Source organism: Phalacrocorax aristotelis, chromosome 5, assembly GCF_949628215.1.
Source record: "Phalacrocorax aristotelis chromosome 5, bGulAri2.1, whole genome shotgun sequence".
Taxonomy (NCBI): domain Eukaryota; kingdom Metazoa; phylum Chordata; class Aves; order Suliformes; family Phalacrocoracidae; genus Phalacrocorax; species Phalacrocorax aristotelis.
Window position 1 is genome coordinate 50,890,156 of NC_134280.1, and position 23,220 is coordinate 50,913,375.

The 23,220-nt window shown below is 49.9% G+C and overlaps 1 protein-coding gene across 1 annotated transcript in view; it reads left to right on the plus strand.

The window, feature by feature from the left end:
* Window positions 1-2,469, plus strand: part of LRRC56 (leucine rich repeat containing 56) — an 81,055-nt gene extending 78,586 nt beyond the window's left edge. Inside the window, exons 15-16 of the mRNA XM_075094443.1 lie at window positions 935-1,298; window positions 2,058-2,469. Coding sequence (XP_074950544.1) covers window positions 935-1,298; window positions 2,058-2,250 — 557 coding nt within the window. The 3' untranslated portion in view covers window positions 2,251-2,469. The remainder of the gene's footprint in view (window positions 1-934; window positions 1,299-2,057) is intronic.
* Window positions 2,470-23,220: the final 20,751 nt, after the last annotated feature.

Sequence of the window (23,220 nt, forward strand, 5' to 3'; positions counted from 1 at the left end):
TGATCTATTTTAGATTTAATATTATTTTATTAGATTGAGTATGATTTATTATGATCTTATAGTCTTTTTAGATTGAGTAGACAGTGTCCCAGACATCTCACAGTGTACCAGTGTCATGCCCTATAGGACTATAAAAGTGACTATAGGACTATAGGCTATAAAGATGAACTTTCTGGGGCTGGGTTTTGGTAGCACATTCTTTAGATTGTGTTCCTGCCTGGACCTTGCTCATCAGGCACTTAGATACAGTTGGTTCTTTTAATAGACAAGAGCAATTGGATCTCTGCTATATATAAAATTATTTTAAGCATATATGCATGCACATTGTATTTGTAAGTCAGCAACATGATTTTTATTATCTGTATGTTGCACCTGAGGATTACATGGGCTAAATGAACAGCCAGATAGTAGCCCTACATGTAGTGCAGTATTTTCCCAAGCAGTCAGGCACTTTCTGTAATTTTAAGGCTAATCTCAAGATCTTATTCTTACACCTCTGCCTCTGATTAAAAAAAAAAAGTGGATCTACTCATCTGTGATTATTCTTGTGCCTTGAATTTCAGATCGCTGGATGAGGTCCTCAGGTATTTAAAACAAGTTAGTGCAAACGCTGGCCAGGAATGATGCAGGTATGATCCTGCCTGAGGACAGGAGGATGGGTGAGCTTGTCTGTCCCTCTTGAGCTGTGCATGGCTCATGAGCAGTTCCAGTGCTTAGCACATCACCAGCAGTACTGGCAGAGAGGCTGCTTAGTAACCCAAACCCCCAACTATCAGAGGAAGCAATTCAACAAGGCCAGCATTGCTGTGTGCCCCGGGACACATTTGCTCACCCAGCTCCATCACACAGGGTCTCTGAAACCTTTCACTCACTGGTTTGGGTATTTAGGAGTAAGATGAACTGGTAAATCACTGAGCTGCCCTTCCTGTTTCAGGTTCATCACAGGCTCAGGAAGGTGCAGTGCTCTCCAACCCAAACCATTGTCTAATTCCATCCCCTCCAAAAAGCCCTTCACCTGCATCTATAATGGGTGTTGCAGCAAGACCCTGTAAAATGAGGAACCACAGGGTAAGACACCTGAAAATACCCAGCCAAGAGGACAGGCAGTGGGCACAGCGATGCCAGTCAGGGGCTCATCAGGAAACTTCCACCCAGCCTCTAGGCAAGGAACTTGCTCTCCTGAGCCAGCACAGCGTGCCGGCTGCTGCCGGATCCCAAGGGCAGCGGCAGCCTGCTGGGACCACAGGCCAGCAAAGGCCTATTTCAGGACCAGCAGCTGTTGGATCAACAAGCATCAGGTATGTGTGCTGCCAGCAGCACTGCCTGCAGTGTGTCTGAGGAAAACAGAAGGGACTTCACAGCAGGAAAAAGCAAGCTTCTGTGTTGTCTCTGGAGTCTCCTGCCTGTTCTGTAAAAAGAACTCCTTTTATTTGTGCTGACATTTACTTTTGACATCGAACGCTAAATGAAACATTTTCTCATGTTCCTTATAGCTTGAGCATTGGAAATTTTTTATTTTCTTGAATAATAGCTCGGTTTTCCTGTGTTCTTACTGCTCCTTTCCCATGTTGCCCACACAGGGCAGATGCCCATGTCTATTGCAGAGCTCTTGTGGTGGTGCTTGTTCAAGACTCTTCTCGGGTAAACCCCAGGACAAGTTCCTGACATCCCACTTTGGATTTTTTCCCTTGAAATTTATGTGAATTCATGTTAGGAAGCGCTTTGGAAAATAAAGTAGGCATTAGATAAGTGTCACATGCACCAAAACATTGTTATTTCTGAACCTGCTTACTGTAAGATTAGTGTTGTGTTCCTTCTTCAAAGAAATAAAACTGAGGACTGCTGACATGACAACATGATTTTGAAGTTCCTGTAGTCATTATAGGGCAGTATAGGCAGAGAGTGCATGCCTTGTGTGGGAAGCTGGTGTGCCTTGGGCTACTCCCAGGCCTGGCAGCTTTTGGTTCGGTTTTCAGAGGTGGCAGAGCCAGTGGGGAGAATGCAGATATTCAGACACAAAGTGCAACTTCACCACAGTGTTTCTCTCTTTTCCTCAGGCCCATCATGGATGAGAACCCTCCTGGAGAGACCAACCACCATCAGCCAGCTGTCTGCTCATCTACAAAAGCCTCAGAGAGTTTTGGGCTGATGAATGCCGCTTGGCCTGTGACTGCCAGGGCCATGCTGCAGTCATTGCTGGACAGACCCACTGCCTCAACAACGTCTCAGAACAAAAGTCCACAGTCCTAGAAGATACCCAGGTGGCAGCCTATGTTGGAGCCATGTACACAGCACAGTCTTGAAGGATCGATGCCATCTTTCAGCTTCTTCTGCAACCTAAACACAGAACTGTGCAACCAGAGCAGTTCAAACAAATGACATGATTTGCCTCAATTAAGGCTACAGCTGGTCCAGAAATGCTTTCTTTAAAGAGTACCAACTGATCAACAGAAGAGCTAATCAACCTCTTATTACATGGTTATTTTTGCAGCCTTCATGCACTAAAACAGAACAAGTCCTAATGTATTTCCTCTCATCCACACCAGGCTCTGCTCTGTGAGTCAAGCAGGGACACAGAACCAAGCAGAGCATGGAGCCTGCAGTTTGTGGAGCAGGCTGGAGGAGGTGAGGGACAGAGGGCATTCCCGCTCACACTCAACCACCTGGCCTAGCAGCAGCCCTGCAGTGTATCTTTTGCAGTCCAGGATGTTTAACATGCAAGGGACAAAGCCAAGGGCTTTAGAAGAAGCGTTTACTGGAGTGGGTTGTAGGGAGGGGTGCATTGCCCAAGGAAGACCTCAGGAAGTCTGGATGGTTTCAGAGCTGATGCCCCCACGGGAGTTCACATTCACAAGCACCCCATTCACAAGCATCTTGTTGGCTGCATCTCTATGGATTCAAATACTAACCAAGTGGCTCATCCTAACATTAACATGTCTGTTTGCTCCATATTTACCTGGAAGGATTTCTCTTGCTTCCTTTGGATAGACGTTACATACTGGAATTTCATTAGCCTCTGTAAGCAGGTGTCAGAGCACGCCCTGCGAGTGCCTTTAGAGTCAGGCATCCCACCTCTAGATTTTTAGATCAAATGGACTTTCCAATTTCATATGACTGAATAATTTTAAGTAATGCTGCAGCAAAGACAAGGCAGGGAAGTAAGGGAATACTCTCTTGTTTTTTTCAATAGGGCGTTTGCTTTATATTCAGGTGAGATTCAAAACATCTGATGTAGTGACTGCAGACTGTGAGATGCTGATCCAAAGGACTGTGCGTTACAACTTGATTGAAGTTGCAGTCTGAAACCAAGCACCACGACATTTTTTTCCAGTTTCAGTTACTATGTTAGATACATAATTTTAAATCAGTTGATAAAATGATGAGCTAATGAATTGGTTTATATCTTCTTTCTACTGGTCATCTTAACACAAAGTAGCGGAGTAACAGAGAAAGCCCCAAAACTTTGGCTTATCATGGTGATACTTGCACTACTTTCTCCTGCAAAGTAGTCTGGAGCTTGAAGCTAGTTGCCCAGTTTTAGTGAGTCGAGGAGGAAGTCATCCATCAAAAATCATTAAAAACTATGTGGTATGTGATTCTATGCAATACTATGGATGCAGGCAGGATTTCCCGTCAGATGTTGCCCAACAACAGTGCCTGTGTCCTTAAATGGGCTTCTAAAATTGACTTTTTGCCAGTGTCGCTGACAACGACGGTCGCCAAAAAAAAATCTGACCTTGTAAAAAAAAGAAGAAAGTGGCAGCATAGTTTTCAGAAATGCTCTGTGCCCTCCCTGCCTGCTTGAAGTCTGCAGCCCTCGCTGGCAGTCAGCACAGTGGACAATCAGGCCCTTCTCTGTAGCCAGGGTCATATCAGTGGGTGATGGGTAGGACTGTCTTCTCCAAATATTCAGAGCCTCCTTCTCAATTTGCATCTTTGATTTCAAATGGGCAGAGGGAAAAAAAAGCATAAGTGAGTTTTTGTGTGTGGAAACTGGGGCAGCTAGATGGGTCTGCACCTGTGCATCTGCAGATGCAAAACTCTGAGTATGGATCTGGAAAGTACGCTCAAAAGCACCTGTGAGCTCATCTTGTGGCAAACAACTTGTCTTTGTATATGCAGGGGGCAAGGAGATGTCTCTGTGGTGGTGGAGAGGGCTTGGAGAAATGAAAAAAAGTTCCGCCTTCATGTGTGGGAAGTAAGAGTCACTGAGGACTTCATCAGAACCATTTAACTCAGGGTTTCCTGTTTTAACTTACCTTCAGGTACACCAGTGATAAGTCTCAGGGGTGCAAGCAGTGTGTGACCTTCAAAACAGCCACCCCACCCCTCACTAACCAACTCTGCTCATCCGATGGCCTAACCAAAGCAATCGCATGCTGTGTAGTGGTGTGGCACGTGTGTACAGAGACAGGAGAAGGTGTCCACTCTACCTATTGATCATTGCATCAGCTGGTGACCAAGCACCTTCTCAGGTGCGTATCAGTAGGGATGGGTATGTAAGATGGGCTTGAAGCCATGTGCTCTTGTGTCCTGGCAGTGCCACCATGACAATTTAGTGTGCAGAGCTGACTTGAAGGCCTGAGGAGCAAAGCAGTTAGCATAAGTGCTGTGGCATTAGTGGCACTGTCCTGCAGCACAAAGCAGCGATGCTGGGAGCTGGGGGCCCTGGGGCACTTGCAGGGCAGCATCTTGATGCCGCTCTCCTCATTTGAACCTCCGGATTATGTGCAGGAAAGCAAAAGCTCTGTTCTGAGATGGACTTTGTCAGCAGGACACCCCATGCTTATCTAAGAGGCATGCTTGGTCTGGAGCTGCACTGCTGGCTGCATGCCCAGAGCACAGGGCAGGAGGCCAGAGAAGGATGCTCCCATGCTCAGCAAAGCGACAACGCTTAGCTCTTGGGCATTGCTTTCCTGAGGTGGATCTCCAGATGTGTTACCCAGCAGGACAGAGACTGGTTTTGTGTATGCAGAGAGGAAGGCAAAGCGACTTGGCAGCAGAGCAGCAGCACTAGTAGGAATCTGACTTCCCTCCATCTCGCATGCATCTTGTTAATATGGTTTTGGCAGAGGGAGTGGAGGAAGACTAATTAGTTCTCAGCACATGAAAATTTAATCAGGTAGCAGAGCCAACTCCTGGTGAACAGTTCCGTCTGAGGTATGAGCTTTTTGCATGCCACCTTCGTTGCGTCCGTTCTGGGCCATCTGACCTGCTGAGTGGTATGTGCAAGAGCATGTGCTCTGAAGCTAAACACGTAACAAAACCCAGTGACAGGCTGTTGTGCATGGAGCAGCAGGGAGGCTCGTTAAGAGAGCAAGCTTGCAATCACAGCCTGACCTAACAAGGAAGAAGGGCTGGTAGTCAGTCCCCTCTCTGCCAGTAGTTGGTGCACCTCAGGGTTTCCCAGAGCTGCCATGCTGATCTCTATCACAGTTTCTAGGACAAGCAAAATAAACAGGGCTGTTGCAGATCAGATCTGCACAGCTATAACAGATCCACAGGGGAAATTATTGCTCTGATTTTAGCCTCTGCTCTTCCACTTTCCAGCTTTTTCACCTAGAAAATGTAAAAGCCAGCCAGGGCTTTAAAAGGCTAATGAGGAAATGTCAGAAATGATGGGCTACCCATGAATTTGATTCTCTTGGCCCAAAAGGGAAATATATGTGGAGTTTCACTGTGGGTTTTCTTGTCATTGTTTTCTCTGTTAAAATCCTGCATTGGTCCCTTGAATATGGATTAAGTAATTTAATGAATGAGCTTATTCCTACCTCTGCCTTTGCAGACTCTATTAAGGTTTATGTCAGTAGGATCCTTGCTTCCAGTTGGATGCAACCGGTTTTGGATGTACGTTACCAGGGTCCATCCCCTCGCTCTTGTTGTAATGGGCCAGGAGCTGCTGATGCCTTTAAGTATCTCACTGCCTTAATGGGATTTGCTGCCAGCTGCCAAATTGATATCTACTGTGTAAGCAGGAGAGAGGGGTGAGAACTGCTGTCCCCTCACCTATTAATAAATCAGCACCTCAGGGAAGAGTTTTCTGCCAGGAGCTGACTCTCATCAGCGCATGCTGCTAAGGGAGGGGGTGGTTAGCTGCAGGCAGCTGCTCTGCAGGGAGGAGGGCTTGGAGCAAAGGGATTTGGCCCAAAGCGATGATGTTTTGGTGCTAGCAGAAGCACAGTCCATCCAGGAGGTCTCTCAGCATCACTTAGCTGGTGTCCTGCAAGCAGTTCTGCTGGAGTGGCTGATGCTGCCCTGCATGCTGAAAGGCTCTGCTCAGCCAGAGCTTTAATAAATAATCAGAGAAAGAAGTGGGGAGCTGCGTGCCAGCCAGCTGGTTATTTCAGTGTCTAAAAATCCTTCCTCCTCCTGAAGAGAGCATGTCCGGGACAGCATCCCACCCAAACAAATGGGCCCTGACAAGTGAAGGCAGCTCCTGCTCAGACTTGGATTGTGTTCTGCATCTCCTAGCTCTGCAGAGCCGGGCATGTCACGGGGACCTAGCCATTCCATTTGGGGATGAGCCAAAGGGAAAGCTAGCCCTGTCCAGTGTCCCCATTGCAGCTGTGTGTACACCCCACTGCCTGCACAATGCTCATGGCTGTATTGCTGGTTACTGAGGACGTTACTCGCATTGAAACCTTGGGATTGCTTTGCACTTGGAACAAATTCATCTTCATTGCTAGATCAAGAGGAGATACTTTCTTTGGCTGCCAAGGAGGAGAAAGTCCAGGAGACATTCAGGAAGGAAAGTCTCGTACACGCTTCCTTTTCAAATACGTTCAAATGACAGGTCAGTTCAGGATCATTTTCTACATGGTTCCTTGGTTTGCCACCATGTTAGGGCCTGACAACTTGGGCATTGCCATGGGAAGTGTCTGCACCCATGGTTGGATATGGACACTTCTGGGGTACGATTAGTCAGATGGTTCATGCTCCAGTCGTGCCAGTCTCTCCATTGATAAAACGGGGTTTGAGATGGCTTAGATATCTGCTTGGTACCATCCACTACCAGGTGAGATGAATCCTGCCCTGCAATAGCTTTCTCAGTATGCCAGAGTATCCTGGCCGTGTTTTTGTTGTTGGCAGCATCTTGCTTCTCTGAAGTTCCCCTGGGGGATACTGGAAATGTGAAGGTAAATGTCTTTCCTGTCCAGGCTGAGGCAAAGGCCGAGCCTTGAAGAGCAGAGGTGGCATGGGAGCATGTGACTGCTGGGGACAGCGCACCTTGTGTCAGTATATGTGGCTCCTTGAGCAGGCCTGCAAAGCTTTTGGACCTTCTCAGGAGGCGCGGGCAGGGGAACAGGCAGGGCAGGGCAGCTGCGAGACAGCAGAGAGATCTTGTCCTGAACTGAGTTCAAGGTGCTACCACAGACTGAGCTGGTGCTGCAGGTGGAGAGGTGGCCCGCTGCAGATGCATCTGGAAAGGCAGGTCTGCTGCCCGGTACCCTGAAAGAGGGGGATGTCCGTTGTATCTGTCCCCAAAGAGGGAAATGCTGGCTGGACTTCTAGAAACCAGTTCAGCTAGCTGGGAGGTGACCCAGATAGTGGAGATCCTGTTTGAGAGGTCTCTTGCTGTCACTAGAAGAAAGACAACCTTGCGGTGACAGCCTTGACCAAGCCTTAGGGGCAGTGGGGTAATTTTTCAGCTCTGCACTGGTTTCCTACAGCCCAAGGACAAATAGTGTGATCTGAGAGGAGGTGTAGCATGGTCTTACACAGGCAACAAGAGCAGGGCCTTGTTCTGACCCATCCCTCAAACAACACATCCACCATGGGCACATCCTCTCCCCTTTGCCATCAAAAATCTCGTTATGCCTGTGCATCCCCAGCTGGAGCTCAGCATGATTGTGCTAAAATTAAGGGAGTAACTGAGATAATTTTTAAACATGCCAGGGGATGACAGCCTTGCAATGGGCTCCTCCCAAACAGCACAGCGTAAACCAGAAAAATGAAGTGTCAGATTCCTGGTTGGAGAGTTGCAGTATCATTTATAAATATAAAACCTGCTCCCAAGGAAGAAAGTGACTGACTGCACATGCAACCAGGCAAGCCGACGCTTTAGCTGAATTTGAAAAGCAAGAGGAACATCTTGAAATGGACACTAGAGGGAAGAAGAGAATCTCACAAGTGTAACTTTTAAAAGTAAGAAGACTCAGAAACCACACGCAAGCAGCTCCAGAATGTTTAGGAGGCATTTGGCACACAGTGGGCTCAACATTTTTTTTTTACCTTCTCCAGCACCCAGTGTGCTGGCCTCCTGTGATGCCCCAAGATGTGCTGTGCTGGTAATGGCTTGCTGATTTATTTGGTAATATTTCCTTAGGAAACCTTCAACGCCCACAAAATGTAATGGAGAACATCCACAACTTTTGCCTCAGCACTGGAAAACTGTGGTGCTATAAGGCATAGGTGGTGCTATAGGGTACCTGATGATGCTACATGCAATTCCATCCTATCTTAAAGAGATGATCTTTGACACAGGCTGTAGCTGCAAGCTGCAAACAGGCCCTATACCATGCATGGCTTGAGTTCCAGCTTCTCCTTCCTCATTGACCAGGGACTTCTCGTCTCTGGGGCCCAGCAGAGCAGGCAGAGCTTCCTGGGGAAAGCCACCGGGCAAATCCCTGCTGCCAGGTCTACCAGTCTGAAACCAGGCCTCTCCCAGCCCAGCTGTGTTAAAGCTGTCTGTAAACTCTCTCCCCTTTACCCCTACCCTCATCTCTTCCATCCTTCTTCCCCCTACCCTGCCCTGCTCCTGGTTCTCACTCAGCTCAGTCTGCAAGTAGTTGTTGGCATCCTTGTACGTCCTAGGCAGGACCTCGCTGGAAGGGTGGTCAAATTGGGCAGGGTTTGCATTTGTTGCTGCTCTTTTCTGTGCTATGGCTTTCCCCCTGCAGAGATCTTGGCCCTCCTCCTGATGGCAGGGCGACATTGGGAGACCAGGATTGTGCTGGGGCATGCACTAACCAAGGGTATGAGCAGTTGTGGTGACACAATCTGCCACGGTAAGGAGCTACATCATTGGCAGGTTCAGGGAGAAAATAAAGGCAAAACTGCTATGGGAGCAAAAGACAGAAACCTTAGGGAGATCTGCCCAAGGAGGAAGGTGCTTGGTGAGAAGGTGAAGCAGCACGCTGCAGTGTGCAGCATGGGGGGAGATGGATATGCCAGTGGCAGCAGTCAGGAGCACCATGCCATCCTTCCACAGGAGGAGAAGCACGTGCTGCTAGATCAGATATGGAGCTAGTAAGAAGGCAGGGTTGGTGGATCCCCCTCACCCCCCTCAAAAGCAGGGGGGTTAGAGCAGATCATGGTGTTTCCAGACCACCCGAATAACTCTGCTAATGCTGCATGGTCTTGCCAAGGAGAGCATTTTGCAGGGTTGGTGTACAGACCTGTCAGCCCTTACAAGAAAAGTACTGCACACCAGGAACAACAGCCAGGATCAGGACAGGATCCTCTTCTCCAGGAGAAGATTTCCTGAATTAGTCACCAAATCTTCCCTGCTTTCAGAAGCTCAGTCCCAAGAGCTGCTGGGACCCTCCAGGGGATGTTTCCTGCTGCCTCCCTGGGTGGGGCTTCACAGGGATAACTGGGAATTAAAAATATTCATTGGTCTTGTGGGCTCAAAGCAACGAATATATTTTTCCCCTGGACGATCACTAATGAATTAATTTTTAAATGGGGAAAAAAAAAAAAGAATCTAAGCTAAAAACCCTCTCTTTCCCCTGATTTGTCCTATTCCTTTTATTTTATCTAGTGCCAGTTTTGGTAGCTTTGAAGAAGAAAAAGAGAGGTGTTACCTTCCCCATTCAACTGCTATTGCCCAATCCCGATTTTTTGGATTATGAACAGACCAGAGGAAGCAGGCATCCAAACACAAACCTTTGGATTAGACTAGTGGCATGGAAAAACAAAGGAGAGGCCCTTGCTGCAGCGGAAAATGTGGTAACTTTACCTTAAGATCAATCAACTTTGGGAGTGGTTTACAGGGGATGATGAGCAGAAGGAGGGATCAGCTTTGGAATCAGCTGCAGCTAATTCACGTTGGGTTTTATAACCACCCCTTCAGAAGGCATCACCACGGCTGTGCACCGCACCTCAAGCACAAGGTTGGGTGGGCAAAGACCCCAAAGGCATAACCCAGATGGATGAAGGCCTGCCTGTACCCTGCCTGTGCTGGCAAAGAGCCAAGCTGCTGGCCTCCAGTCTGTGGCCAGCTTCCAGAAACTGCCAGTGTCTTGTGGGTGGCTGAGGTTTTCAGGTCAAGCCCTTCTCCCTTGTCTGTCCCCAGCAGAAGTCTTGGGCACTGGTGATGGTGCTAGGGAGAAGGAGCATCCCATGAGCAGGATACAAGCCCAGTCAGGGGAGCAGGGAGGTCGTAACAGTCAGGATCACTGTTAAGTGCCCAGCAGGATCCTGCCCCAGCCTTTGCCTTGGTGTCTTCTTTGCCTCTTCTGCCTGGTGACATGCAAGGGGCTAGGAGATAGGTTCATAGCAGAAATGGGTGATACTTGAGCTGAGTCCAACCGATCTACACCTTGGCAACTTTCCCCAGCATGATGTGCTGGCCCACCTGACAGAGCATGATGTGGAGGCTGAAGACCTCATCTTGGGCCCTGCATACCCTGCCCTCTCTGCCCTCAGCTACTTGCTACCCTTGTAGTCCTTCTGCTTTTCTCTCAGGTCTCTGATGTCTCTGCTCAAACCTCTCCTGCAAGCAGCACAACCCCTTCATGGAATCAGGGGCTGGTTGATGTTGGAAAGAACCTCTGGAGGTTGTCTGGTCCAATCCCCTGCTCAACCAGGGCCATGTGGGCAAGAAGCCAGTTGCCCAGGACTGTGTCCAGATGGCTTTTGAATACCTCCAAGGATGAAGATTCCATAACCACGCTGGGCAACCCACTTAGGTTCAAGGTGTGCTTGCAGGGTCACTTTTCTGGTGGTGGATAGCCCTCAGTGCTTACCCCTTCAGCAAACCAAGGGTCTCATTGCATGGCAGAACTGGCTGTATCCCCATCCTGCCTCTTGCTATTCCCAACTGCATTGAAGTGGTTTGGAGAGGAGAAGGGGGTTATCCACACAGGACCTAGGTGCTCCTGTGGTTGCAGCAGGAGCAGGTCTCTGTTAAATCCCCAGCTCAGCATCCAGCCTGCCCATCTCAGCTCTCAGGCACTGGTGGCCAATGCTCCAGGAGCACTACAGGCTGTCAGGCCATGCTGGGCAGTGCCCCCTCCTAGGGTGATGAGTCGTATGTCCAGGCTCTGGAGCATGGAGCACGTGGGATGCCTGCCTGGGAATGCTGCCAGCCCAGTGCTGCCAACACAGATGAGCAGGGATGGAAAGGGACTGCAGTGTTATGCTGGTATTTGGGAAGGTGGCCAAAAGTGCAAGAGGGGCACTTTGTGTGGGGGGGTGTGCACACATATGTGTGTGTGTGTCTGCTCCCTGCCAGGTGCTCTGACATCACTGCTACCCTGCCCTGAGCCAAGAGTAGAGGAATGGGAGGTTGAACCAGGGCTTTGGGGGGGATTCAGGCTGCAAAGGTGCTCAGGCTGCAGGAGGACTTAGCCAGCAAGACCCTGATCACTCTGACTCACCCACTGTCAGTCCAGGGCCAATGTGGAAATAGGGAAGAGCTGCAAACACACTCCTTCTCCATTTGCAGCTCTTGGCAGGATTTCTGTCTTCCACTGGATGCTTGAGCCAGCACAGTACCCCAGGGAGGCTCCGGCAGAAAGGCTGTGAGAATCTCCACCCTTTGATTTTCGACTCCCCAAGCTGTGTCCTACTCCAGGGCACAGTCCCCGTCTGCCCTACTGCAGCCCTTCCCTGCCACTAGGTCACCGTAGATGGGAGAGACGAGGACCAAGCAGCTCTGCAAATCTCAGCCTCACTGCTTCCCTCTCTTCTGAGGTGTCAGTGCAGTGGGGAGCACCTCCAGGTTCAGTTGTATTGTCAGATTTCCCCAACACCATCAGCAAGCAAGAAGTGTTTCAGCCTCTCAGGGAGGCAGCAGAGGTCCTTTTCTCCTGCCCATGGAAGTGTGTAACCCAGGCAAGCCCTTGAGTACCACCCTGGGGCGCGTGGGGCTGGGGGTCAGCTCTTCTGGCAGGGGCAGTGGTTTACAAAGCATCGAGCCAGATTGCCAGCTGGTGCAAAGTGATGTTGCCTCCCTGATTTTCACCCAGGACAGCTTATATATGCTAGCTGCAGAGCTGGTCCTTCACTCTCCAAGCACACCACCTGTCTCAGCAAGGATTCTGGGATGCTGGCAGGGCTTGACTGGTTTATTTAATGGACAGTGGAGCGTTGCCTGCCACATGCAGTTTATTCCTGTTCTGGATCACGGAGCTTGAACTGTCTTTCCTATTTCCAGTGCTTCTGCTGCAGATTCATTTGCAGCATCATCGCTGTTTAGCAGCTACCCATGCTGCATGTCCAAGTGGGGTACCAGAGCTAATGGGCATCTCCCAGGCTCCCATGGGACCAGCAGGTGTCCTGCCCACCTCCAGGAGGCATCGCTCAGAGCTCTTGGCTTTGGTCCAGGAGTGGTGTGCTTTGGTCTTGGTATGTCGACCCAGTGGGTCCAGGGTTCCCCATCTCCTGCTCAGGGAGATGTTGGAGCTTTTCACTAGAGCCACTGGCTTTTAGTGACGGGATCAGGTTGGTTTGGAATGAGAGACCCAGGGACACCCTGGGGTTGATCTAGGTGAGCAGACAGGTGCTGATTCACCTGCTCTGAGGATATTCACGATGCTGTCAGAGAGGAGGCAGCAGCAGACAGAAAATAAATACAGCTCAAAAGCAGGAGAGAGGTGAATATAAGGGAGCATAAAAATATTTCAGCAATGTAAATTCTAACCCTCTAGCCCCCTTAACCCCCTAACCTCTCACCCCTGGTCCTGTGTCATCTCCAGTTGTAGCCAGTAGCAAATGCCCAGGGAAAAGCCATCAGAGCACAGGAATAGGACAAGTCACATTTCCTGCTCATCTTGCCCCACAGTTCTGGTCCCTGCTATACAAAAAAGATGTGGACAGGCTGGAAGGGGTCCAGAGAAGGGCCACCAAGATGATCAAAGGGCTGGGAAGCCGGCCATATGAGGGTAGGCTGGGAGAACTGGGTTTGTTCAGCCTTGAGAAAAGGAGGCTCAGAGGGGAGCTCATCACCATGTACCAGTACTTAAGGGGTAGCCACAAAGAAGATGGAGACTCCCTTTTTACACGGAGTCACATGGAGAGGACAAGGGGGAATGGACACAAGTTGCTCTTGGGGAGATTCCAATTGGACACGAGAGGAAAAGTTTTCACAGTGAGAACAGTCAACCATTGGACTAATCTCCCCAGGGAAGTGGTTGACTCGGCCACACTGGACACTTTGAAGATTCGGCTGGACAGGGTGCTGGGCCATCTTGTCTAGACTCTGCTATTCCTAGAAAGGTTGGACTAGATGATCCCTGAGGTCCCTTCCAGCCTGTGATTACGTGATTCTGTGTGATCTCTGTGGCCACATCCCTGTTGCACAGGACAAGCAAGCACCAAAATGGCCCCAAAATGCTCTCCCAGCCTCCAGCAATCTGGAGCTCAGTGGCTGTGAATTTAATCAATTAATTTAAATCTTTTCATTTAATACATGGCATATATGGTTGGATTTTTCTCCATTAAGTCTCCCAGACTTTCCGGTGGGGGGAACATCCCTTTGCCACTCTTTGTCCCCATGCTGCAGCCTGAAAGTGGGATGCAACTGGCGTGACTGCCAATAGCTCCACGTTTCCAAAGACTTGTTGTCATTTTTTTTTGGTCATATATATATATAGTTTTAATAATGAAAACCCAGAATAATCACAGCCATGAGGGGATACATTTGTTTTCCAAGTGGTGCAGAAATTAAGAGAGGCTGTCATTGCTCCTCTTTCACAGACGGCTAATCACCTCCAAATTTCCCCGCTTTCCCCCATTCTGCCACACGTCACCTCTCCCCTTCTCTGTGGCTTCCCTGGAGCAGGCTGTCCCATGCAGGGCCCACCCCAGAGGCTTTACCCCTCAGCTGTGCTTTGGTTTGCTGGGGCTCATTGGCGCATCCTGAAGCTGAGGGCATGTGTTTTCTCTGGCTCTGCAGTCTCCTGCCTTGTCTTGCAGGGGCCGGTGTGAGCAGCAATGCTTCATGCTGCTGGTCCTGTCTGCCCGTGCAGCACTGGACACAGGCTGCCAGCATTCCTAGATGAGAAATTTGGGTGTTCTTCTTCCAAACTGTGGCATGCAGGCACTTGGTGCTCCAGCGTTACCACCTGCCACCCACAGTCCCGCTGCCTCATTCATACATGGAAGCTGACGGCTCTTGCCAAATTGCAGAATAAGCAGCAGAATCATGCATCAGAGAAGGGACCAGGGGGAACACACCAGGCTCTGTCTTCCTGTGAAGTCCCAGCCAGTGTCATCCTCTCCCTGGCCTACCCATGCCCCTGAGTGGGCAGCAGGCACCCTGTGAGATTGGTGAGCACCTGGTGCTGAGGGTGGAAATACTTGCACCCAAATTCCTGCCAGGGCTGGGGAGGGGAAAAGCTGTCCTGGCTGTGTCCCCTGACGCCCTTGTCACCCAGCAGGAAACCACTGCGGTGCCAAGTGCTGCTCTGCCCCGTGGCTCAGCGTTGCAGCAGCCCGCCTTTTCCCTATTTGTTTTTCTCCCCTTGAGAGCTATTCTTTCCCTCCCATATGCTGTAATAATTACAAGCAATAACTTAACAGCTGCTCTGCTATTCCAGGCTCAGCAGAGCCACGCGCCTCCGCCTTCCCTCCCTCCCACGGCTCCAGGTCAGCATCTTGGCTCTAGCAATCAGGGATTCCTGCGATTTCTGCCACTGGGGAGGATCTGGACCCCTTTCCCCTCCATCGCCATCTGTGTCCCGCCCGCCTGCCCCAGCATTGCCAAGGGGAGTGGGACTGCAACATCCATCTGTTACCATGGAGAAAGCTGAGCCAGTGAAGGGACACGCCCTGCATCCCAGGTGAAGGCCAGCAGAGAGGGGATGAAAGGGATTTTCTTGTATATTTGTTTTATTATCATGTGGCCAGTGTCACTCATGGAGCCTGCTGCAGGTGACAACCACCCCCTTGCTCACAACAGATGGTACCTCCTCAGCCCTCTCACTGGAAGAGGTGGTCGCCGTAGACCTGGTGTGGCATCACAGCTGGTGGACCAAGTCCAAATCCCTCAGATGAATGCAGTGTTGTCCCTCCTTCTGTGCAACAGTGCCAGTGCAAAAGTGATTCATTAAAAAAAGTTTCTTGGGTTCAGCTGCTTTGGTAGCAGCCCAACACTGCAGGCTGCAACCAACCAAGCTAAAAGTGCTGCGGAGATGAAGAGCAGAGCAGAGCTGAGAGGGCCAAATGCAGCTCTTCGGTGGTGAGCGATGGCAGTTGCAAAACTGGATTCATGTAATTAAAGGTTGCATCTTGTGTTGGCCTGGGCTGATCCCAGAGGGGCCTTTGCTAAAGAGATAAGGGAAGAACAAGGAGGCTGGCCATGGCCTGGAGGCCCTCTTAACTGTCCTGTGTTGCATGCTGCTCCAGCTGTGTTGACACACACAGCCTGTAGCCCCCCAAGCATGCCGTGCCATTCTCAGTGCTGCACCACGCTGCATCCCACCCTGGCAGGCTCCTAAGGAGGTGATGGTCCCCTGCGCAGCATCCCTGGGGCTCAGGGTAGCACCCAGCCCTCCTGCTTTGGGTGTGAAAGGGTTTTTTTCTCCCTTTAAAGGAGATTTTTGCCTATGGTTTATCCAATGGCTGAAAGCCCAGCATGAAAACACAGCAGGATGAGGTGTTTCTGCCTGCTCCCCTCTGAGGGAAGTGCTGCATATCCAAGCATCCCAGTCTCTCCCCAGTCAGCAAGGCTGCCGAGGCCAGAAGTGCATCTCCAACACAGGTGAAGCTTCCCAGAAATGTGTCAAGACAGACCAATCCATGGCGAAGGTGGCAAGACATGCAAGTCTCTTCTTTGCAATGGCTCATCCAGCCCACAAAAAGCTGTGCTCTGCTTCCCAAGCAGTGCAAATCCAATGCCTGCCTGCCTGCCTGCCTGCCTGCCTGCTCCCATGTGGTTCCATAGCAGCTGATTCCCATCTTCTAAAGGCAGCATTCCCAGCACTGCTGGTTGCAGCAGGCTCAGGACAGCAATGAAGCCACGTGGCAACCTGAGGCAAGTGTCTGCAATGTGGGCAGCACCTGAATTAATTTTTGGCAAGCTGGGATGCAGGCAGACTGCCTGTTCTTCCTACCTCATGTGTGCTTGGCTTTACTGAGATAGCAAAATGGTGGGGATTAAACACAGGATTTTACTTAAAGATGGGATTTGCCAGAGCTGCCACCCCACAGTGGTCCTGGTGCCTCTCACCCTGCACAATTGTCTCTGCATGGAGACATGTACCACAGCAGGTGACCTCTTCCCCTGCACCAGCCAGCCTGTCCTTGCAGGCAGCAGATCCCACGGGATGCCTGAGGCGGGTCTTTCTGAGGGATGGGGCAGATGCTCTTTCTCTTGGTCCTCCCAAAGTTGTAAGTGGGAATAAAAAGCGGGAGTGTGCTAGGAGGAGGGTCTTCCCAGGAATTTCGCTTCCCAGGCTGGGAATGCTGCTGCTGGCACCACTTCAATGCAGCAGTGGGCAAGGTCAGGGTCCTTGGCTGGGGCTTTTGTGCGCACAGAGGCTTTTGACACAGCAGGGTGACCACAAAAATTGCATCCCTCTGCTTTTGGGTAGGCAGCTGCAATGCTCTGCCTTGAATTACTCTCCACCCAGGGGGCATTTGGAATATGTGACATGGTGCTTTTCTGAGCTGGCTTTGATGCTTGGCAGCTCTGTGGAATCACCAAGCACAGGTTTCAGTGCTGGCACTGGTGGCACTGGGACACGCTGGAGGACCGCTCACCAGCGGAAGCAACACGTGCCTCACTTACACCTCCCACACAGGAGTAGGCAGCCCTGGGAAGAGGCGGCTTGAAAAGCCTGTGCCATCTCGTACAGGCGAGCTGGCAGCTCCATCTGGTTTCGCTTTGGTGGAGCTCTCTGAGGAGCTGCTGAGGGCGGCCGGCGGGGTCTGTGGGTGGTATGTTGGGAGCAGGTGAGGAGAAGAAGGAGAAGGACAAGCGGGTGGGGTACACGTGCCCCACACTGCCAAGTTTCTCTTGTAGGATGCTAACCCTTCATTAAAGCAACCGCTCTGTCCCATGAGAGGGATGTGGGTTTAGGGGCCCATTTATGGTGTGCGGCTGGTGCTCAGCTGGCGGGGAAGGTGCTAAAGGGGCTACAGTGACTCGGGGACATGCTGGGCTTTGTGCCCAGGAGCTTCAGCCCACAGTGCTCTGAGCTGCCATGCATGTTTGCCATACTCTTGGCGGCTCTGCTCATTTTCACAGGTCTCACACTTTGCTTTTACTCTCCTGAAAGGTGGTGGATTTTTTTCTTGAAGCTAGCGATGTAATAGCGGAGTCCTCATCAAAACAGGGCAGCTGGAGTATTTGTTAGGATAAAAACACATGGGGTTAGCACCTTATCCCTCACCTCTCTGAGCCCAGGCTAATTCGCAGCAAAATTGCAGCCCTTATCTCCATCCAAGTTTTGCAGCAGAGTAACTTCAGCCATTTGGTTATTGGCTTCCTCATTTCAATCTCTTTGATCATGTGCCACAATTAATCTGATCTCTACAAGGCGGGATGAGTAGGAGTCAGAAGTGAAATTGTAATCGTCTGTGCCTTTGGCATGCAGGAATGGAATAATTTTGTAGTCTCATCTCCACGCTGGTAACTCTAGGAAAAGCCTCCATCTCTTTAACAGCTAACAACACCGTGCAAGGCTAAGGAACACTGATATAAATGGAAACATTGGGTACCATCGCTGTTCCTTGTTCACTCGTTTTTGCAGGGTGCGTGCTACAAACTGCCATGGTCAATGCCTGAAAACTGGCTGGCATCAATGAGCTTTGGACACGAAGACAAGTCCATGATAGGCTCCCTACAACCTCATTGGTGCTTGCTCTCACCTGCCGTGTCACGATACCAGGCAGCTATTCCCCAGTGTTTTTTCATTGCCTGAGTCAAAGGAAAATAATTTTTAGTGGGCTGGGAGGAAGGGGGCGAGTGGAAGGGGCATGGGGGGGATGACACCATGCTGCCCAGCCCTACCCTGGCTCTCCTGGCACTTTTTCCTTGCCAGAACCCACCAGTGCAGCACCAGCGCTGTTTTTTGTTTTCCTGACAGCTGGATAAAGGCGTTTCCTCCAGTCTAGCCCGGACCGCCCTTGCCCCCACTGCAGAGCCTTGCTTTTCATTCTGCCTGCACAAACCTGGGTCTCCATCACAGCCTCTTCCATGTTTGAAACATCTCCTCATCCTTCCTCTCCCTAGACAAAACAATCCCAATTCCTTTACTGACCCCTCCCTGATCACTTTTCTCCCCATCTGATTGCGCGGCTCTTCAAGGGTTTCTTACCGCTCTTGAAAAGCATTACCAGCACAGAGCAGAGAAAACCATGCAAGGGAACTGTTTCACACTGCCCAACATGGCATGATTAACCCATGTCATGGATTACTGTTAAAAGCGCTTTTTCTATAGAAATTCTTCCTCTCCATTCTACATTTCTCCAACTGATTACCCCATCTCACCTCACCCTCTCTTCTGTTGAATTATGTTCTGGATGGGGGGTGTCCAGATTGTTTCTCTGATTTTTCAAGACCATTTTGAATCATAATCCCTTTCTCAGGTGTGCTGGGAGTTCCTCCCATTTGCTGTTATCTCCAAACTGAATACTTGAACGGGTTAACAATTTTGGGCCCTCTCTGTTTTGACCTGAGCAACCCGTAAATAAGCTCTGTGCACTCCTTGTATAGTGTGTATAGTGTTTTTCATCTCTACAGTCATTCCCCAGACTTACCTATGAGAATGTTTTGTCCATAACAATGCCTGAAGTCTTACTAACATCAAAATATGTTGCCTCCTGCTTTTTCCCTCTCCACAAAGCCAGTGGCTCCACCACAGGAGGTGGTTGGATGAGTCTGATGCAGCTCACCCTCAACAAATCCCAGCTGGTGATGACAGGGGATAGTTTACACTTGCTCTGCTCACCAGAGCAAAAGCAAGGAGCAGGCAGAAGACGTGAGCAATGGGGGCTGCTCTCAATCCAATGTATCGCTACATGGTCTTGGTTGCATTGGAGAGAAGCCCAGTGTGTCATGCCTGGTCTGGTCTGACCAACCTTGCTAATGGTACATTATAGTAAGGAGATCTGCTGTGGATTGCATCCCCCTGCAGTCTCCCATGCACTTCACTGCAACACCAGCACCTCCCAGCCAGGCAAAAGTGGTGCGTGATCTCAGAAGTGTGTCCCAGGGGAATAGTTAAGATGAAGGCTATCCTCCATCTGGCTGTCCCTCTGGATTTGTCCCCAATCTCTGTGTGACACCTCTTGCCAGATGCCAGCTGTCACCACTAGTTATCAATAACCCTTGTTTCCCCCTCTTCCCCCTTAGATGCTGGCTCTTCAAGGAAAAACTGGTACATTTAATCTCAGGTACAGTTTCTGGGTGCACAACCCTACTTGTCAGCCTCCTCAGGGTTTCTCACATGGACCACACCCACTTTGCAAAGCTGTTTTAGAAGGAAGCCCAGTGAAAAGCAGTTTAGGCTGAGAAGCTCTCATTGAAATACCTTTAGAGGAGACCTGGCAGAAAGACTCTCACTCTTGACTCGGGTTGCTGTCTGGCACCAGAAGAAAAATAGGAGGAGAGGAGGAGGAGGTGGCTATTAATGCAGGTTTAGGGGCAGAGAGGTTGTTCACAAGTCCCTGCAGCTCCATGTGTGGCCCAGACTGGGATCAGCTCTTCTTGGGGATGTACCCTGCCCTCAGCCTGCTGAAAGGCTTGTACAAGGAGCTGGGGCTGGTGCCCACTGCTCTTGTGTCCACCTCTGCTGTGGGGCAATGGGCTGGAGCACAGCCATGCTTCCTCCTTTCTGACACTGTGGGATGTAGATGCTGACTGCCCCATTCTTGTTTCTGGCTGGGCTGGGGTGCCCAAATACACCAAATTGATTCTGGCTTCAGGAAAGAAGCTTTATTGCCTTATGAGTGACAATGGGTGACTAGCTGGTGCTCAGCAAGGTACAACTTTGGGGTCCGTATCTGCTGTGTGCAGGGTAAACTACAGGCATTGGGCACATGCAAAACATCGATATGTACCTATGCATTTCTGAACAAGCTTTAACAACTGATCCCTGTGTACCTGTGTCCCTGTGGGGATGCAGGGTGGGGTCCCCCCCTGCATGCCCTTCGGAAGTGGGCAATTCCCGTCTTAAGCTCCATCAGTGGACAACAGGTGCCAGGGAGGTGGGAAGATGCTGAGACTGGAGGATGGAAAGTCCAAAAGGGATACGTCTCCACTCAAGCAGTTTTGCTTCTGTTCGCAGTGCTGGGGCTAAAGGCAAGGCTTGGATGTATTATCGCTGTTCCCCAGGTTCCCCTCACAGACCCTGAGGGTTTCTTGGCTGCCCAGGGAAACTCCCAGGTGTTTCTGTTCTGGTGTAATTATGACAGGCAATATAAAATTAGCCGAGATCTGTATTGACAGCCTCATTTGGAACATAATGGACTAATGGTCCCTTCAGTTTAATTAAGGATTTTTTCAATGAATTATAGATTAAACTGAATTAAGGGTGTTTATTCCAAATTAGAGTGTATACAAAAAGACTTAATGCACTTCTACGAATTTAAATTTGCACTCTTAATTATTTTAGATTCATTTTCCAAGAGTGCATGTGGCATTTTTATTGGTATAAATACCAGTCAGGCATGTGGCAGGTGTTTTGAAAATGTAATATTTTTGTCTTTTAAGGGGTGCAACACTTGATATAAACATGTCTTTTAAGCATCTTGTACTGGTACTTCCTTTCCAGGCAAGAATAAACTATGCCAATGTAAAGGATGCTGCTTTAATTTTACAGGTGTGTAAGTATATATGTTTGTGAAAAAAATTACTGGGAAAGTTGTCAACTTTAATTACTCCAACAGCTTTAAATCAATGCAATTTCTGAATGCTAACAAGGCTTGAAGCAGTGGCCAGAAGGCGATGGCAGAAGTATCTGTGGTCATTCATGATCTGTTTTTCTTCTCTTCCCCTCTCCAAGCCGCTTGGTACTCTCAGACTGCTCAGGATCGATGCACCCATAGCAGAGATAGTGGGAAGGGTTGGGGAACCTCTTCTCATCCCCATAGCACACTCAACTGGGTTAGCCTGGACAGCCATGGTCCCCTCTGAAGTTCCCCCACTGCCCAGCTGGATCCTTTTAGGAAACAGCCCATGTAAGTCACTTTTCTGCACAGGGGAAGCAACCCCCTCGAGTCCCCCATCCAGTACAGCTGCTGGGTCACCGCTTCAAAAGGTGCATAGTAATTGTATTCATCAAAATCTGCATTGCAAAAAAGATCTTTAAGTTGCCATGCTTTGCTCTACTGTCCTTAATGCCGTTGATGAGACTGGGTGGTTTTGGGTGCAGGCCAGGGCAGTCCTCAGTCCCACAGTGGGACCCGAGGAAACAACCCTGTTGTTGTGTTTGAATTGTGGTACCACCCAGATGATCAAACAGAAACCACTGCTCCACCGAGGACGTCACCGTCTCAGCACACACTGTGTGACAGTGGCAAGGGGAGGGGTGATGACCTTTGCTTTGGAGATGAGACACCAGAATTCGGACCTTGGTTTCACTTCTGCAATACAATACAAGGAAACCCGAGGGTGGCTGAGTCAGTCTGTGAACAACCTGCCTGGCATCACTGTAGAAATCAGCTGCAGAGTCAGGAGCTGAAGCCTGCTTTTCTGCGCGCAGCTCAGGTACTTGCAGACACTTGCAGGTGTGTAGGAGTGAGCTTGTCCTGGGAAAGAGAGACTGGTGGACCTTAAATGGGAGAAAAGCCATGGCTTGCTATTGCTCCCATATCTTGCCGACTCGTGGCAAAGCAGCGTCTAAGCTGGCTTTCAAACCCAAGGCAACTCCTCTGTGAGAAAGGGAAAGAGGCTGGGAAGAAAGGAGAACAGCCTTTTGAAAAAATGTTTGCTTTAGGTAACTTACCCCCCCCCGCCTTATGGTCTCAGGGCTGAAAGGCAGAGAAAAAGGGCTTGTTGACCTGATGTTAACCTTCAGCTGTCAGCCCTTGAGCCCCCTGGTCCTCACATACCGCTGCTTAATCCGGGAGGAAAAAAAGTACAAAGCCTGCCCAGAGCCTGTGCCGTCTCATTAACATTTGACTTAAGCAAGATTTTTATCGTGTAGTGTACTGCGAGTGCAGCAGCTCCAGTTTAAATAGCACTTTCCTCTGCTGTTGCCTTCCTGGGCTGTCCTGATGGTGTAGTGATTTATCATAGCTTCTGGAGGGAGCACCATGCTTCAGGGCTTGAGTTCCTGAGGTGGTCACTGGCTAGCAAGATTTAAGCCAGTCAGAGGCACTGCCATTTTTTGGCTTCATGAAAATTTGAAAAGATCTGTCTGCGAGGTTGCATGGTGATCCTTTTGGCCAAGATGAGGTGGTTCCAATAGGCCCAGGACCCAGACCAAATATGGGTTTGGCTGGTGCCTGGCACCTCTTGTTGTGGTTGGTGATCCCATGAGGCCATAAAAGCCAGACCGCAGTGTCTGGCTTGCCATCACATCCCTCACTGTGTGTATCCAGAGGCAGGGAAGATCAGAGGGACAGTCAAGGAAGGCATCATATGGAAGGGACAACAAGGAGCACATGGGCATCTTAGGCTTCAGCCTGCTGTCTCCTGCCCCTACACCTGTGCAGACGTCACTTCACTAAACATTGAAGCTCTGCGGTTGCCTGAGCTAGCAAATATTATGTGTGGTTTAGCACACATGAAGTTGGCAGGGGAACCCACTGCCCCAGGGGTTGGCATGGGGCTGGCAAAGGTTTCCTCTTCCCAGCTGGGAGCTGGCGCTAGTGAGAGCATGTTCCAGTCTGAGAAGTGGGTCAGAGGACGGAGGTGGGTGGCTTTATGCTGTCTAATGTGAGCAGTGTGCTTTTGGTGGTGGAGAAAGACAGCCACAGGCTGACTAGGGTCGTGTGAGCTTGGAAATGGAGCTTCAACCCTATAAGAGATGGATGGTGCTCTGTAGGCTTGGTGGGATTCTTCAGTGGAAGGAACTCTGTTTCTCCTGAGTATAACAAATCACC